The 16,766-nt window shown below is 44.0% G+C and overlaps 1 protein-coding gene across 1 annotated transcript in view; it reads left to right on the top strand.

Annotated features, from left to right (window-relative positions):
* pak1 (p21 protein (Cdc42/Rac)-activated kinase 1) overlaps positions 1-16,443 on the top strand; it is a 90,856-nt gene extending 74,413 nt beyond the window's left edge. The window contains exons 8-16 of the mRNA XM_034237633.1: positions 2,418-2,643; positions 9,379-9,442; positions 10,034-10,082; positions 11,122-11,234; positions 12,239-12,356; positions 12,536-12,635; positions 13,873-14,069; positions 15,395-15,541; positions 16,438-16,443. Coding sequence (XP_034093524.1) covers positions 2,418-2,643; positions 9,379-9,442; positions 10,034-10,082; positions 11,122-11,234; positions 12,239-12,356; positions 12,536-12,635; positions 13,873-14,069; positions 15,395-15,541; positions 16,438-16,443 — 1,020 coding nt within the window. The remainder of the gene's footprint in view (positions 1-2,417; positions 2,644-9,378; positions 9,443-10,033; positions 10,083-11,121; positions 11,235-12,238; positions 12,357-12,535; positions 12,636-13,872; positions 14,070-15,394; positions 15,542-16,437) is intronic.
* Positions 16,444-16,766: the final 323 nt, after the last annotated feature.

Genomic DNA, 16,766 nt, shown 5'->3' with positions numbered 1-16,766 from the left:
CTTTGGCAGTGTGCAGTTCCTCAGTGACAGCAAGGAGGGCAGTTTCTGTGGAGTGACCTGCCTTGAAACCAGACTGGTGCGGATCCAGAAGGTTGTTCTGATGGAGATAACAGGAGTGTTGTTTAAAGACAGCGCGTTCAAGTGTTTTAGACAGGAACGGGAGGAGAGAGACAGGCCTGTAGTTTATAACATCAGACGGGTTGAGAGTGGGTTTCTTTAGTCGCTTGGCAGAAGGGGCTTTGGGAGGGTCCAGGAGGGAGGAGAAGATAGAAAATAGTTTGTTTTTTTGGGATTGGAATAGGAAGATTGGATCTTATCTTGAAAGAAAGTGCTTTTTGCCTGAGAGATGGAAGCAGAGAAAGAGGAGAGGAGAGCCTGATAGGTTAGGAGGTCGTCGTGGATTTCCACCATTTCCGCTCTGCTGACCGAAGGACGGTTCTATTAGCACGCAGTGCGTCATTTAGCCAGGGAGCAGGAGGGGACTGACGAGCCTGCCGAGATGTGAGAAGACAGAGAGAGTCCAGAGAGGATGAGAGAGTAGAGAGGAGAGTTTCTGCAGCAGAGTTTGGAGGCAGGAGTTGGAACGAGTCTGAGGAAGGGAGGGCTGAGAGCACCGATGAGGCAAAGGTAGAGGGGTAGAGGGGGAGAGGGAACGAAGGTTACGGCGGACAGGTGCAGGATGAGAAGAGATTAGTTTGTTATGTTTGGAAAGGGGTAGAGAGAATGAAATGAAGAAGTGATCGGATGTGTGGAGCGGGTTTACAGAGAGGTTAGAAGTAGTACAGTTTCTTGAGAATATGAGATCAAGGACATTGCCAGCTTTATGAGTTGGTGGGGACGGAGACAGTGAGAAAGCAAAGGCGGTTAACAGAGATGTTAGTTCGTCTATCTTCCCCGTCTGGAGGTTGAAGTCTCCGAGAAATACAGCGGGAGGGCCAGTTTCAGGGATGAGTGAGAGGAGATTATCTAATTCCTCCAAGAAGTCCCCCAAGGCGCCTGGTGGACGGTAGAGAACAACAATGGTTAATTGTATAGGATGGGTTACTGTGACGGCATGGAATTCAAAGGTGGAAGGAGTGAAGTTAGGTAGCTTGAAGAGGGAAAAGCTCCATTTGGGAGAGAGCAGGAGACCAGTGCCACCTCCTCTGTCAGTGGGTTTGTGTGTATGGGAGAAGGAATATGCTGTGGAGAGAGCTGCTGGGGTGGATGTGTTGGATGGAGTAATCCACGTCTCAGTGAGAGCAAGGAAATCCAGAGACTGCAGGGAAGCGTAGCCAGAGATGAAGTCAGCCTTAGGAACAGCTGACTGGCAGTTCCACAGGCCGCCTGAAACTAGATGTTGGATCTCAGTGGAGCATGTGGGATAGACGAGAGCAGGGCGGTTATAGCGAGTAGGAGACGCACGGGGCCGGTGATAATTGCGAGAAGACACATAAACAGGAATGGAGAATATACACATGATTTTAGCAAGAAGGGCTAAAAAAGACCAGCAATTCTCGTGACTCCAACAGGACTCTATTGTCTTTGTCAGTATGAAGCTGAAGCTCCAGGAAAGTGTTACCTAAAATGGACACTAATCCTGATTGCTGAGTTGTCACAGCTGTGGGCCTACGCCCCTTTAATTAGTTAACTCTCTGCAGCTGATTGGCACCAGCTGAAACTGTCTCACTTCACACAATCAGCTGAGCCTTCAGGCCTATTGTAATGCACTTTTTACAGACAAATGTCATACTAAACCTTTGTTACAGAGGTTTTAAGATAACCCTACTAAAATTACCCTTAGTAAAGCACTTAGTATTTGTACAATTGTTTAATCAAAGTAAACCCTAATGAAAGTGAACCCTAACAAGCAAATGTTTCAGTTTTTAAGATTTCTGAAAAAACAAGTTTACCCAGATTTCTGCCTGAAAAACATGTATTTTAGCCGTTCTGAGATTTCAAAACACAATTTTAGTCAGAATAACTACAGAACAATTATACAGAGTAGAATGAATGAAACAGAGAGGTCTAGAAACAAAAATAGAACTTACACAGGTTTCTGAATCAGCAGTGAGTCCTATATAGTCGAGATTACACACTCAGTCTCTTATTGCTGTTTGTCAGATGAGACAATAAATGTGTGGGTTCCGTCTGTGTGCTTTGTGTTGTATTAACGGATGGTTTAGGAGATGAAAAACAATTCCAAAAGACACGTGGTCATCCTCACTGCTGGTGTTTTCATTGCTTAGATATATGAAGGGTTCCATCATTGTCCTGTACAAACTATAATGGTAGACGAATGAAACACTTCAGCCCAAATCCTGGTTGGATGTGTTCACTGCATCTTGAATGTCTATAAAAGAAAGCAGATTGGACACTTAAATAATATATAAAATATTTTCTCAACACTGATTTAATTTCACTTGTTTGAACTCCAGATATACACTCGCTCAGTGATCGAGCCGCTCCCTCCTCCTCCCACCAAAGATGCTGCGACCTCCCCCATCACCATGCCGACAGCCGCTGGCACCCCTGCCCCTGCTGCAGAGGGAGCTCCCAGCAGCCCACCCAGTGCATGCCCCGCCCCCGGGCCTTCTGTGCCCCGCCCCCAGGACAAGACCAGGAAGAAGAAGATGTCGGACGAGGAGATTCTAGAGAAACTACGTAAGGCTGCTCTCACACACACACACACACACACACACACACACACACACACACACACACACACACACACACACACACACACACACACACACACACACACACACACACACACACACACACACACACACACACACACACACACACACACACACACACCTCGTAGCTTTAAACACGAGAGTATCTCTAGTACGATATTCTTTTTATATTATCTCTATTAGTATAAAGATATTCAAACATAGTTATCATTATTTAAGAAATGTGTCCTATATATAGGATATATATATTACCAGCTGTGTGTGGTTCCCCTCCTCTCCACTGAAGGCAGTCTTAAAGCTGCAGAATCAGCATAACAATGTAGACAAAACATGAACATCTCTTTAGCTTTTCTTAACAGACCTTATTTCACGAATCTTCCCAAAAACACATTTAAAAACACATCTACTAGCTTAGACGAGTCTAACTCGTGTCTGGCTTTAGGGCTCTTCCCTCTGCCTTGGTTCCCTCATCAGGAGCCACAGGGGTTTTCATTTTTCTTTGGGTAACAACGTGTATGAGACCTACATGTTTGTTCAGCAAGAGTATCTTTAAAAATGAATGCCACTTGTGATTTTTGAAGCATAAATGCAAATGCCAGAAGTTCCCTGTGTAAAGGAGCTGCATGCCTACCTGTCCTACCAAATCTCAAATCTAAATCTACAAGTTGAGAAACCTGATTTAGAAAAGTTTGCAGGAGCGTGAGTCAACACATGTCTGTAAAGGCTGACTGGTAAAACATCCTCTGAAATCTCCTGTAGCCAGTTGTTAGCTAAATAAAAAGCCAGAAGCTTAAAGATGTACCAAGGGGATATATACTGTCTTCATTTCAGTTGTAAAACAACACATTACAATCTCTCAGCCTTTGTAAACCAGAGTTTCAGAGTTTTCATTTCTTTATAACTGATCGAATCAGGATCCAATGCTGACAGCTGGGTTCTGTTTTCTGCTGGAAAGTCTAAAACAACAATTGAAGAAGTGTAAAGTGATTCAAACAAATGAGTCGTGGTCATTAAGGAAGATGGTTTGAATCCCTCATATCTTATATCTCTGTATAAATAACCATCATCATCCACAATCAGCTTCCTGTAAAGAATTGTGAAGCAGAGTTCAGCGAGTCCCTGAGTGCTATATTTAGAGTTTACACTCTGTGTTCACACCAAGCGGCAAACTCTGGGGCAGATCCGGGAGGCCAATAAGGAAGTGCCACAAACTGCAGTTCATCTATTGGCCGATAGGCGATGACTGCAGAAGGGAGGAATTTCCATAGACCCCCATGTTAAAATGCCCAACTTTACAGCAGAAATAAACATGTTTCTACCCCTGGATGCAATAGAAATAATTCGGGGTATAGTTATATTCCACCTTAATGATTATTAATTGTTGAGTGAATTGTTTTATAACGCGACCCTTTTATTTATATTAGGTCTTAACGTTCTTGCATCAATTAGGGCGTGGTCACTTTGATGGACAGGTACGTGCCTCACTGTCAGCTAACAGCAACTTGTCCTCTCTGCTAGGCTACAATGTTAGCTAGTTGTAGTTACTGTACTTGACCCTTTAGCTGGTTGAATGTACTAACAGAACTTCCAAGAAGTCTAAAATGATAATATTATACATGTTAGCAGGTGTTTGTGTGCTTGTTAGCTTAGCTTGTTATATAGCTTATTAGCCAGCTAAGGACGTAACCCTTTATACATGTATGTATGCAGTGGTGTAGTGGAGATTTTTTTACTGGGGGGACGCTATTTTAATCAGGTCATCCCAAACAATGCCACACAAGTGCACATGCGCGCAGTGCACTCACAAAACGGGCAGACAGGTCCACAGAAACTACCGGTATGCTTAGTCCTACTTTAGTTACTGTACTGCAAAAAGCAGACGTCGCTGCGCTCAACACAGACTCAAAACCATGGACACACAGGCACATAAGTTACATAAACAATTTATAGGCCTAAATTGCATAAGCTACAGTATTGCAACTAAGCAGACAGCGCTGCTTCTCTCTATCTCCACTTTCAAAATCTATTTAAAACTCATAACAAACAAACAAAATTCCCAAAGTTGTCCTGAAAAATTCACTTATTAAATAAACGAAACCAAAAATATAGCCTACTTATGCAAACAACATTGAATCTGGACTTGAAATTATTCTGATTAGGCCTATATTGCAAATAAGCAGACAGCGCTGCTTCACACACACACACACACACACACACACACACACACACACACACACACACACACACACACACACACACACACACACACACACACACACACACACACACACACACACACACACACACACACCTTGCGTTTTGAAGACTGATACATCCGATATGGATGAACAAACTTTGCAGCCCAGTTTCCCAGCTTTCCCATCCATACCTCTGGGAAAGGTGAGCTTGAGCTAGCCAGGGGAACGTTGCTAGCGCAGCTAACGTTAACGTTAGTGCTAGCATTATCCATGTCTTTAGGCGGCTCTTCATGTAGTACTAGCAGCTTCACTTATAGCTTCGGTGCTGCTAGCCTCTTTCTTCTTGTGAATTATATTCTTTTAAGAAAAGAAGTCAAGTAAAAAATGTTTGCCTGCCATTATAGATCTTTTTCCTTAGCGTTCTTGAGGGAAAGAGCTGCCGCAAAACCGGCGGGCGGTGAGCTGGCCGTGGGTGTGTCACTGACACACCCCCAGCTCGCTGCGGGGTCACGAGCGTGATGTGACGAATCATCATTTTTTAAGGAAATCGTTTTTATTTTTTATTATAATTACTGTGAAATGTATTATGTTTTTGTCATTATTACAACAAATACACACTTGCAACTGATAAGACTGGCAATGATTTTATATTTATTAGACTATTAAAAAAAAGATCATGCTCCAAATAAGTGGGGGTACGGCGTACCCCCGCGTCCAACGCCCACTACACCACTGTATGTATGTGTGTATATATATATATATATATATATACATACATATATATATATATATATACATGTACAGTTTAGTTCAGGGGTCGGCAACCCCTGGCACGCGTGCCACCATTGGCACGCAGCACCATAACCAGTGGCACACTAGGAATAAGTGGAATAAGTGTGCAAAATATTTAAATTGTATTTTCGGATCCTGAACGAGACCGCCGCCAGAGCGCGTCTCCCCGTTACCTGCAGAAGGAAGCCATGCACGCAATGCAGCCCCGCTCTCTTTAACTCCAGGTGACCTTCTGCCGCTTTCCTCCGTGGTGCTGATCGTTTCACCACAGAGGAAAGCACTTCACTAATTGCAGTACCCATAAGGAGCTGTACACATGCCGCAGTTTTTGCGTGGCTGTGTCTTTAGTTGAAAGCCCAGTGGCGATCTGCTCATCTGTCATCGAAATAATATGCTACAAAGGGGCGGACTGGCCATCTGTGTGTTGATCTTTCCTGTCGGCTCCCAGACCGTAGTCGAGGAAACAGGGGGGATGACTCTCTGTCGTCTCCCAGGGCAGAAGCAACAAGCTTCAGGTTGAATAACCCACTTTAGCTTAATGACTGGAGAGAGGCGAGCTCTTCTTGGGAGGCCGTTGCATTTATTTAGTTGTTCTTCTGTTTCACAAAATACATCACAGACCTCTGTTTTTCTGCTGCCTCGTTTCACTTCCAGAAACATACACACGTTCCCTCACTGTCGCTCTACCATCCACACATGCACATTCCACTCCCCTCTCTCTCTAAAGGCCGCTACACACCAACCTGAGAACAAAGAACGCGTACTGAAGGCGTCCCAACTTTTACGTCCGCTACGTTGCCTGCGTCGGCTACGCCGCCCGCCTACGCCGCCCGCCTACGAACACACCGCAAAGACTTCAGTAGACGAGTGGCAATAATTGTCCTTACCAGCAGGCAGCGGTAGTGTGTATTCATCATTCAAAAGAAGCAACAGCCAATCAGAGTGATTTCTTTGGCCGACTTTCTTTGGCCGATTCAACATGTTGAATCAACATGTTGAATCGGCCGCGGGAGGTGTGAAAATGTGCCGTAAAGCAACGACGGTGCGGGACACACCAACCTGAGTAGGGCGCCGTGAATGCCCGACTGCCTCTGACGGACTCTGACTCCCAAAATCGGGTAAGTGTGTCAGGGCCTTTTTAAAGGGACAGCGATCTCATCTCACTCTGCATGACCCTAATATCATAACATGTGTGTTCTGGAGAATCACAGAACGGACGATCGTCCTTATTATTATGCCGTTTAAACCAATTATTTAAATTTGTTAGTTAAATTCGGCATCATGTAGGAAGTTGTGCTGACAGGTCCACACACTGCGAGGCTCCCCCCCCCCCCCCGTTGATAATTCACGCTCGTCGGCACGCTCATAACAATTATTTTTTGTAATGGCACTTCATATCAAAAAGATTTCCGACCCCTGGTTTAGTTTATGATTCAGCCTTGGGTAAGACTTTTATAGTCTATGGATATGACGCCCATAATGCTAAACGGGAGCAAATGTTAAAAGGAGACCCAATTATCCCAGTGGTGGCCGCCGGAGCTAGCCCCCTGCGGCTCCGGGCGGCGGAGTCCCGCGTTATAACTGGAGATCAAGGAATGCAGCGAAACGCGGACTTGGTTCACCAGCAGCCCGCTGTAGTATTAGCTAAATAAATGATGTTGAACAAGGCTTATTAAGCTGAACATCGCCACAATTGTTCTGCTATGTATCGGTACTTATTTTATTTTCTTAACGTGTGAATGACAAGCATTAAGAATAACAAAAAATAGCTAATTATCTTGCAGATTGTCTCGTTATTATTATGAATGTAATGTTTATATAGTGGAACTACACTGTTTTATCAAAACCAAAGTGCCACGCAGTAACTTGGTATGCATGTATTTCATGTTAGCTTAGCTTCTTAGCCTGAGCTAGCTCTGGAACTTCCAGCACGGTGGCAGCAGGTCCCGCCTCTTTTGCCTTATTTGGATCAGGCGGGAGTTAGACTCTGACGTCACGGCCCGTCCACAGGGCGGCGTGCGTTGAAGCTTCAATGCTTCTGCCCATTCACTTTGAATGGGGTGACATCACGCTTTGCCGAACTGCATTGTGGTTGCGTCGCTTCGCTTTGCTCGCGTTGCTCGCTTCAAAAGTAGAGCAATGTTCTACTTTTGAAGCTTCGACAGAAGCGTCAGCCAATCAAATCATATGCCAGTACAAGCTCTAGCCAATCCAGAAATCACTGGTTCTCCTCTCAAAGTCCTGCACCTCCCTCACAGGAAGGAGGAGCCGGTGTGAACATGTTTGATATTCATTCATAGTTTTCCTTTCTTGTTATAGCATTTGAAGCTTCACACCCAGTCGCATTAGTCTCTGAAAGTCATTCTCAATACGCTGACAAGCACCAACAGAATCAAGTTTGTGTGATAAATGATGAGTTATAATCAGGAAATGATGAATTTGGTACGTCACGTTTAATTTTTAACACCATTTAACCTAGATAATACATTGATAAATGTTTAACTTGTATTGCCATGTATTCCCCACAGTTAAATGTTGGTATAGTTGGACAGTCGTACATCAACCCTTCAGAATAACATTTTGAACAGCCCCCCCCCTACATTGAACTGTTGTTGTGTATTTGTAATAAAGCCTGTATATTTTCTGAACTTCGCCCCACGCCTGTCCAGATGTGCTCAGATCTCCCTCTGCTGGTAAGACCAGGATACTGCCTGTCTGTATCTCTGATTGACAGACCTGATATCCACTGTCCCCGCCCCCAATGTCCAATCCTCACATCTGATTGGTGGTCCTCTCTCTCCATTGTCCAGTCTCCTGTGGTTACAGAGAGACAGAGTGTTGTACTCTAATCACTGCCTGTGGACTCTGATTACTGAACTGACTCAGAGCTGATCCCCTCTTTCCTTCCTTTCCTTTATTTTTCGCCCTTTTTCTGATTATTTTCTATCCTTGTCATCATGTCTACTTCTAACTTCTTTCATCTCTTCATTCTACCTTTCTTCCTGACATCATTACATTACATGTCCCTTGTTAGATGCTTTTTACCCAACTCACATACACTCAGGCCTGTGGACAGTCTCAGGGACACATGCTGACTGCCACTGGGATTGAACCAGCGCTCTTCTGATCGGAAGATCAGCACACTGATCCACTGAGCCACAGCCATTACTTTCTGCCTTTCATCCCTCCTTGCTTTTCTTTTGTTTATTCAGCTATTTTTATTTCATTATCTAGCCCCCTCCTCTCCTCTGTTTTTTTTATTTTCTTTCCAGTCTGTTTCTTTTGTTACTTCTAATTCTTCCTTAATTTATTTCTGTCTGTGTCTTAGTGTCCGAGCTGTTTCAGTTTTACTACTTTTCTTCCTTCCATCACTCTTACTTCTTGTTTTTAAACTCTTTCTTGACTATCTGTACATTTCCTTTTAGTTTCTGACGGGTTAAATCTTTGTCTCCTTCCTTCTGTCCATCTTTCTCTCTCTGTGTAGATCCTCTTCTCTCTCTCTGCTCTCTCTCGCGGTCAGCATGCTGCATTGATCTGAGTGTGATGACCATAGAGCTCACTGTGGATGGATAGAAAGTCAGCTGTTCTATCCATTCAGATCCCTAGGTTCAGGGAACAGGAAGTTAGAGGGCCTGACTTCCTGTCTCCTCATACTTTACTGCTCGTTACTACCACTCAATAAGAGACTCTTCTTTTTTTGTCTTTCTCAGGGACCATCGTAAGTGTGGGAGACCCCAAGAAGAAGTATACACGGTTTGAGAAGATTGGACAGGGGTGAGTGATAAAACTGCTGAGTCAGAATGTTGAGGCTCCTGTGATCAGTTCACTCACTCAACTCTCATGTGATAATGAAGTGTGGCTTTACATTATGTAGAAAGAGCTTTCGCTCTGCAAAGAAAGATTTCAGAAGATTGACATAAACGAAAACAGTGTTTGTATTACTATTACTGAGAATCTTTAATATTCTAAACCCAACGTAACATCTGGTAAAGCAGCTTTTCAGTTGGTTTGGGTCAAGGTAATGCACGTTTTTCCAGTCTATCATAGGTTATCCAAATTCAATAGCACAGGGGTCCAAATCACACCACCACATACTTTTTTATTTTAATAAACCCTCAACATGTTTTATACTCAATAAAAAAAATCATTATGAGTTATTTTTAGTTTGGAACATTGTTTCTATACAGCACTACTTTAGAATTTTATGTAGGCTGTGTGTGTGTGCAGAATGTGCTCTGACCATTTACACAAACTTTATTTGGAAGGTATACATTTACAATATGAATCAGTTCAAATCACTGGAATTAATGTTTAGGTGAATTAATCTGACATAATGTGTATCTGTGCTCTGCTGTGTGTTCACAGGGCGTCTGGGACGGTGTACACAGCCATAGACATCGCTACAGGACAGGAGGTGTGTGCCCCCCCGTCCTCCCTCTGTGCTCTGAGGGGACTCTCACTGATCAGGACATGTTGGATAAACTTGAAGATAATGTTTAGTTACAAGACTAAAACGTACAGACATTCCCGTCCTGTAATATTATGGTGATCCTTCAAAGAATGAAAAAAGTGGAGAAAGGGGGCCATCCATAAAGCTATGCTGCTAAAGTGGAGATTAATCCCACAGTAGGATCTAGTTTTTGAAAGAAAATAGGATGTTGTAAGTAGTAAAATGTTAATGAAATAGAATGAAATAAGTCAGAATAAAAACAAGTACAATTTTGACACTCAGTCACTGCCACTCCACATACAAGCCTTCTAAATAATATCAGAATCAAAACTTACTGTTGTGTTTCTTGCCTCTCGTCTTGGGTTGGTTCTTAGTATATTTACTTAGGAGGACAGGTTCATTGAACCAATGATCATTACTGTTATCCTGATCGAGCTTAATAACATGTGACATCTAGCCTTCATATCTAAAATCACCTCTGTTGTCTGTAGAGTCAGGACAGACAACAGAGGTGTGCAGACAGTGCTAATGTAAGCTGAAGGACCAGAGTCTGTAGCAGGTTTTTCATAGAGAAATAAAGTCCAAAGGGAATCCCTCTTTTACAATTCTGAGGGGTTAGGGAAGAGGCTAGAAATCTGGGACCTATAAAGTGAGGCAGAGAGCAGGTAGTGAGAACATCGTGTCAGTAACAGGGTTTACCAGCTGGGACCTCCAGGGTCACTTCAGAGTCTGCTGGGTCAGGGTCTCTGAGGGACACACTGTGTGCTCACTTTCACTGCCTCAGATTTAGAGACGTCCCTCTGACTGTCTGTCTTCACTTCTTTTACATTTTCCCTTTTTGACGTATTTTATTCCCTCCCACCTTATTTTTCTCTTTCAATTTACTCGTACATCTTTCTTTCTTTTATTGTACCTCCACCCTCTCTGCTCTCAGTTTCGTTTGAAATATGTGTGACTTATTTGCATAGTTATGAGAAAGTCCAATAATCCTCTCATCTCTCAGGTGGCCATTAAACAGATGAACCTGCAGCAGCAGCCCAAGAAGGAACTGATCATCAATGAGATCCTGGTGATGAGGGAAAATAAGAATCCAAACATTGTCAACTACCTAGACAGGTTAGACGTGCACACACGCGCACACGCGTACACACACACACACGCGTGCACACACGCGCACACGCGTACACACACACACGCACGTGCGCACACACACACACACACACACACACACACACACACACACACACACACACACACACACACGCACACACAGATTGAACAGGCTGCAGCTTTAAAAGTTGGAGGAATATCTTCAGTTGGCAGGTTCACACTCATCTGACATCCTGCTGTAAATGTTGTTCTGACAGCAAATATATTGAATGCAGTATATATGTAAAGCAAGTTGAAAAACACAATCTGCTAGAAAAATTGGACACCAAATATTCCACGGAAACATGGGAGATGATCCAGAGGATTCAGGATCAGTGGGAACTATCCAGACTGAACCCTGTTGAAAGGCTTTATCATGTTCAGTGTTGCTGTTGCCTTGCCAACAGTCTAGACATTTATGGAGTGGGTGTAGTTACCGTAGTTACCCGTTTGTCCTGAGAGACATTGAGGAGCACCAGCGGGACTGGTAATAATGCTGTCATCCCCATGGAAACAACATTTAACTCTCTCTGATTTACTGTGCGACTGTACATATTTGTTCAGACGGTGCTGTCACTGGGGAGCTGAAGAGACACAAGTAGTCATTCTAACTAAATGTGAAAACTACAGACATATTAAGGAGGTGTTCTTACCAACATTTGAAAATAATGGTCCTGATTTCCAAAGTCTAACAAATAAAGGGGAACTGACCCGTAGCTCTGGGGTTGAAGAAAAATGCAGCGTTGGCTTGTTAAATATGTCCACAATGCACAGAACATTTTATTATATAATACTGGTAAAAATCCAGTAAAAATCTGAAAACAAAATACTCTTAAGATTTGAAGATTTTAGCTTGGAATTTGTGTATGTTTATTATAGGGTCTGATGACTGAAGAAATGTCTTGGTGTTATTGAAACACAAAACTTGTACATCATATAAGCACCTGCATGTTTGTGATGTTTCCCCACAGTTACCTGGTTGGAGACGAGCTGTGGGTTGTGATGGAGTACCTGGCCGGAGGGTCGCTGACTGACGTCGTCACGGAGACCTGCATGGATGAAGCCCAGATAGCTGCTGTGTGCAGAGAGGTAAGAGACACGGGACATGGGAGGATTTTTAAGGCTAATTTTGACCTCATCACTGTCATCATTCTGTCTCTGTGTGTCTGCCTAAACATGTGTCCACTCCTGACTGTTATTTTTCTGATTTAATATAAATATTTTTAACAGTAATATAAACTATGTCTGTCTCCCTGTCTGTCTCTCAGTGTCTCCAGGCATTGGAGTTCCTCCACTCGAACCAGGTCATCCATCGAGACATTAAGAGCGACAACATCCTGCTGGGCATGGATGGCTCCGTCAAACTCAGTGAGTCTGGGTCATATTTATTAAAAGACATGTATAACTTCTTAAAGGGCCCATGTCATGCTTTTCCGGTACCCGTCCCCTTGTGTGTTATGAAGCTTTTTCTGCATGTAAACGGTCTACAGAGTCACAAACTCTCAAAGTACACCCTGAAGCGAGTAAAACTCTAACACAGAAAATACCTGTCTATGCTGCCCCAGAATGCCTCGTTGGACATTTTCTTTTTGCATTTTTTTCTTCCTGAGTATAGTGATGTAACGGTCATAGTGACACACACACACTCACTCAGCCTTATCTTTTCTCAGCTGCGGCTCCGTGGATCTCCGCACACACACACACACACACACTCACAGCCAGGCTCAAAGGACAGAGCAGCGAGCCCCGTAACGTCCCGCCAACACGGCCCCCAGACCCCACGCAGCATTCTCATCTGTTTCTCATCACTGGTGTCATTTTCTGGTTGCTAACAAACGCCATTGAAACACATAAACACTGATGTTCCGCTGTAACGGTGGAAGACTCATCAGAACAGAGTGGGCTGGCTGACCAATCAGAGCACAGTGGGCTCACAGGGAGGGGGGGCGGCGGCAGGAGCTCCACTAAGCCGTGTAGGACAGAGAGTGAATACACAGACTATACAGAGGTGCTGTGTGAGAAACCAATGTGAGTTTGGAACATTGAACAATGTAAATCTATTCTAGTAGACCTCAACAATGGAACTATGATCAGTAGAAATGGTCATGGGACCTTTAATCTATTGTTGTACACCACTGTTGCTTTGAGGTTGGGTAAGATTGTTGTTGAAGTTGCTTGTCATGACCAGCAGAGGGCGCTCTGATTCTACTACTACAACTTAAGTTGAGTCTAACTACCATGGACAGAGTGTAATAAATAACATTTTAACTTGGATTTTCCTGAGAATTGTAAACTCAACATGAGTCTTTAAGATATAACATAATGATTATTACAAACTTGGTAAATGTTCAACTTTTTCAAAGAGGCCAAATATGTCTGTTCGTTGACACTTTTGGCCCACTTGCTGCACTGATGATTTGTTGGTTTGGTGTTCATTTAATGCAATAACTTACCACTTAGGTGTGTTTGGTTGTCAATGAGCTCAAACCAGTGCATGACCTTCAAGCAAAACCTTTGAAATATATCACAGAGTGTTACAGATTGATGGTGACCTTTAAACTTTGTATATGCATAAAAACTCACTCTGTTCTCTCTCCTCCTCCAGCTGACTTTGGGTTCTGCGCTCAGATCACTCCGGAGCAGAGTAAACGCAGCACCATGGTGGGGACTCCCTACTGGATGGCTCCAGAGGTGGTGACCCGCAAAGCCTACGGCCCCAAAGTGGACATCTGGTCTCTGGGCATCATGGCCATAGAGATGGTGGAGGGGGAGCCGCCGTACCTGAATGAAAACCCCCTGAGGGTGAGAGTGTGGTTACTGCAGGGGGGAGGAAGAGGAGCTGTCGGGGAAGATAGTCAGTAGAAGCTGTAAAACATAGAGGAATACACTTTTGAGAGTCAATATGTGTTTACAGTAAATATCATGTCAGACTAAACATAAGAATATATCTCTCTTTGGAAACTAAGTAGGGCTAAACTATATGTAGGGATTACATATATAACAAGGTGTTATAAAAAGGGAATTGTTTCGTTATCAGAGTGTTATATTTAGATCATTAGGATACATATTGTCATAGCAGTGTTTTTCTGTAAACTTTTTAACACAGACATATACTGTATGTTCTATACATAGTTGTAGTTGGGAGGCGTGTGGCGCAGTGGGTTGAGTGTTGGTGTTGGGATCACTGGTTCAAACCCCACTGCAGTCAGCATGTCGTTGTGTCCCTGAGACACTTCACCCCAAAGTGCTCCTGTGGGGATGGCCCACAGAATTGAGTATGGAAGTCGCTTTGGATAAAAGCGTGTAATGTAATAATAATTAATTCATCTCAAGGTCGCCGTACAAAATAACAAGATACACAATACATAACACCAGCATAAAAAAGACAATGCAGTATATACAAAATCAAATAAATAAAACAGAGGATGTGTGATGGATAATGATCAGGGTGGATATGCGAGTGTGAAGAGATATGTTTTGAGGCGTGATTTGAAAATGGAGAGAGAGTCAGTGTTGCGGATGTCAGGTGGGAGGGAGTTCCAGAGGCGGGGTGCAGAGCGGCTGAAGGCTCTAGACCCCATGGTGGTTAAACGGAAGGGGGGTGCAGTGAGGCTGAGGGAAGCAGAAGACCTGAGTGTGCGGATGGGTGTGTTGATGTGCAGGAGGGCGGAGAGGTACAGAGGAGTGAGGTTATGGATGGCCTTAAAGGCGAGGAGCAGAATCTTAAAAACGATACGGGATTTGACGGGGAGCCCGTGAAGCTGCTGAAGAACAGGAGAGATGTGGTTAATGGAGGGGGTTCTGGTGATGATGCGGGCGGCAGAGTTCTGGACCAGTTGAAGTCTGTGGATGGATTTGAGAGGGAGACCAAAGAGAAGGGAGTTGCAGTAGTCGATGCGGGAAGTGACCAGGGTGTGAACAAGAACGGCGGTGGTCTTAGGGTTAAGGGACGGGCGGAGGCGGTTGATGTTGTGTAGATGGAAATAGACAGACCGAGTGATATTACTGATGTGAGATTTGAAAGAAAGTGTGCCCAGACTCTTAACCTGAGTGGAGGTTAGTTGTGAATCATGCATACCTGTATGCGATGCACACTAACATGTTGCTAACATGTGTGTGTTGCCTAGGCGCTGTATCTCATAGCAACCAACGGGACTCCGGAGCTGCAGAACCCGGAGAAGCTGTCGACGACCTTTAGAGACTTTCTGACCCGATGTCTGGAGATGGACGTGGAGAAGAGAGGCTCGGCTAAAGAGCTGCTGCAGTGTGTGTGTGTGTGTGTGTGTGTGTGTGTGTGTGTGTGTGTGTGTGTGTGTGTGTGTGTGTGTGTGGTGTGTGTGTGTGTGTGGTGTGTGTGTGTGTGTGTGTGTGTGTGTGTGTGTGTGTAGTGTGTGTGTGGTGTGTGTGTGTGTGTGTGTGTGTGTGTGTGTGTGTGTGTGTGTGTGTGTGTGTGTGAATGTGTGTGTGTGTGTGTGTGTGGTGTGGTGGGTGTGTGTGTGTGTGGTGTGTGTGTGTGTGTGTGTGGTGTGTGTGTGGTGTGTGGTGTGTGTGGTGGTGTTGTGTGTGTGTGTGTGTGTGTGTGTGTGTGTGTGTGTTGTGTGTGTGTGTGTTGTGTGTGTGGTGTTGTGTAGTGTGGTGTGTGTGGTGGTGGGGGTGTGTGTGTGTGTGTGTGTAGTTGTGTGTGTGTGTGGTGTGTGTGTGTGTGTGTGTGTGTGTGTGTGTGTGCAGACAGCTGTGTAGTGGTGGGGGGTGTAACTGTTCCATGACTCAGCTGAGAGGGGAAAATGGGACTTTATCATATTTGAGAAGGAGCATTCAATGTTAGACTTGATGTGCTCACAGAGTCCTTGTTGTCTGAAGTGAACCTTTAAAGGTTGATTCAAAGTCAATTTCTCACCTATTTTCAGAAACATATTCTAGTGTTCTGTTTAGTTCAGAAATGTGAAAGTTTGTTGAAAGCAGCTCTGCCAAATCTAGTCAAGCAGACTTTAAGTGTGATAATGCCCAAATAAATGGGTCTATAAGAGTGGAGCAAATTACTGTTAGCTGTTAGCAGCCTGTGGGCTAAATAATAGAGCTAATGACTTTAACAAAGCCAGTCTCTATTGAGTTACATAATGAATTGTTCAATATCTGTTTAGGTATTAAAACAGCATCACAATGTGTTTAGGTGTAATCCTTAGCACACTTTAATCAAAGCTAATACTTAAAAGCAAATAGCAACATTTGTATGTATTGAATTGGGAAACACAAATCAAATGTAACTGAGGTTACCTACTGTAACCCAGCTTCTATGAGTAAATGGCGCAGCCCTCTAAGGCTATCGCTATTGGGTTATCCCTCTGCGCCCCCGCGCAGCACTGAAACACTTGTAGTCCACGCCCACCCGCTAGGTGGGCCCCACCGGCTTCCTTCCGGTATAAATAGGAAGGGGGCCCGGCACTCTGCTCCCATACAAAATAACTTTTCTTCAGCTATTCGTAGAGCCAGTGGGGCCCT

The sequence above is a fragment of the Gymnodraco acuticeps genome, unplaced genomic scaffold (assembly GCF_902827175.1).
Source record: "Gymnodraco acuticeps unplaced genomic scaffold, fGymAcu1.1, whole genome shotgun sequence".
In the NCBI taxonomy this organism is placed as follows: Eukaryota; Metazoa; Chordata; class Actinopteri; order Perciformes; family Bathydraconidae; genus Gymnodraco; species Gymnodraco acuticeps.
Note: the sequence above shows the minus strand (reverse complement) of the source record. Positions and strands in the feature narration are given on the sequence as shown.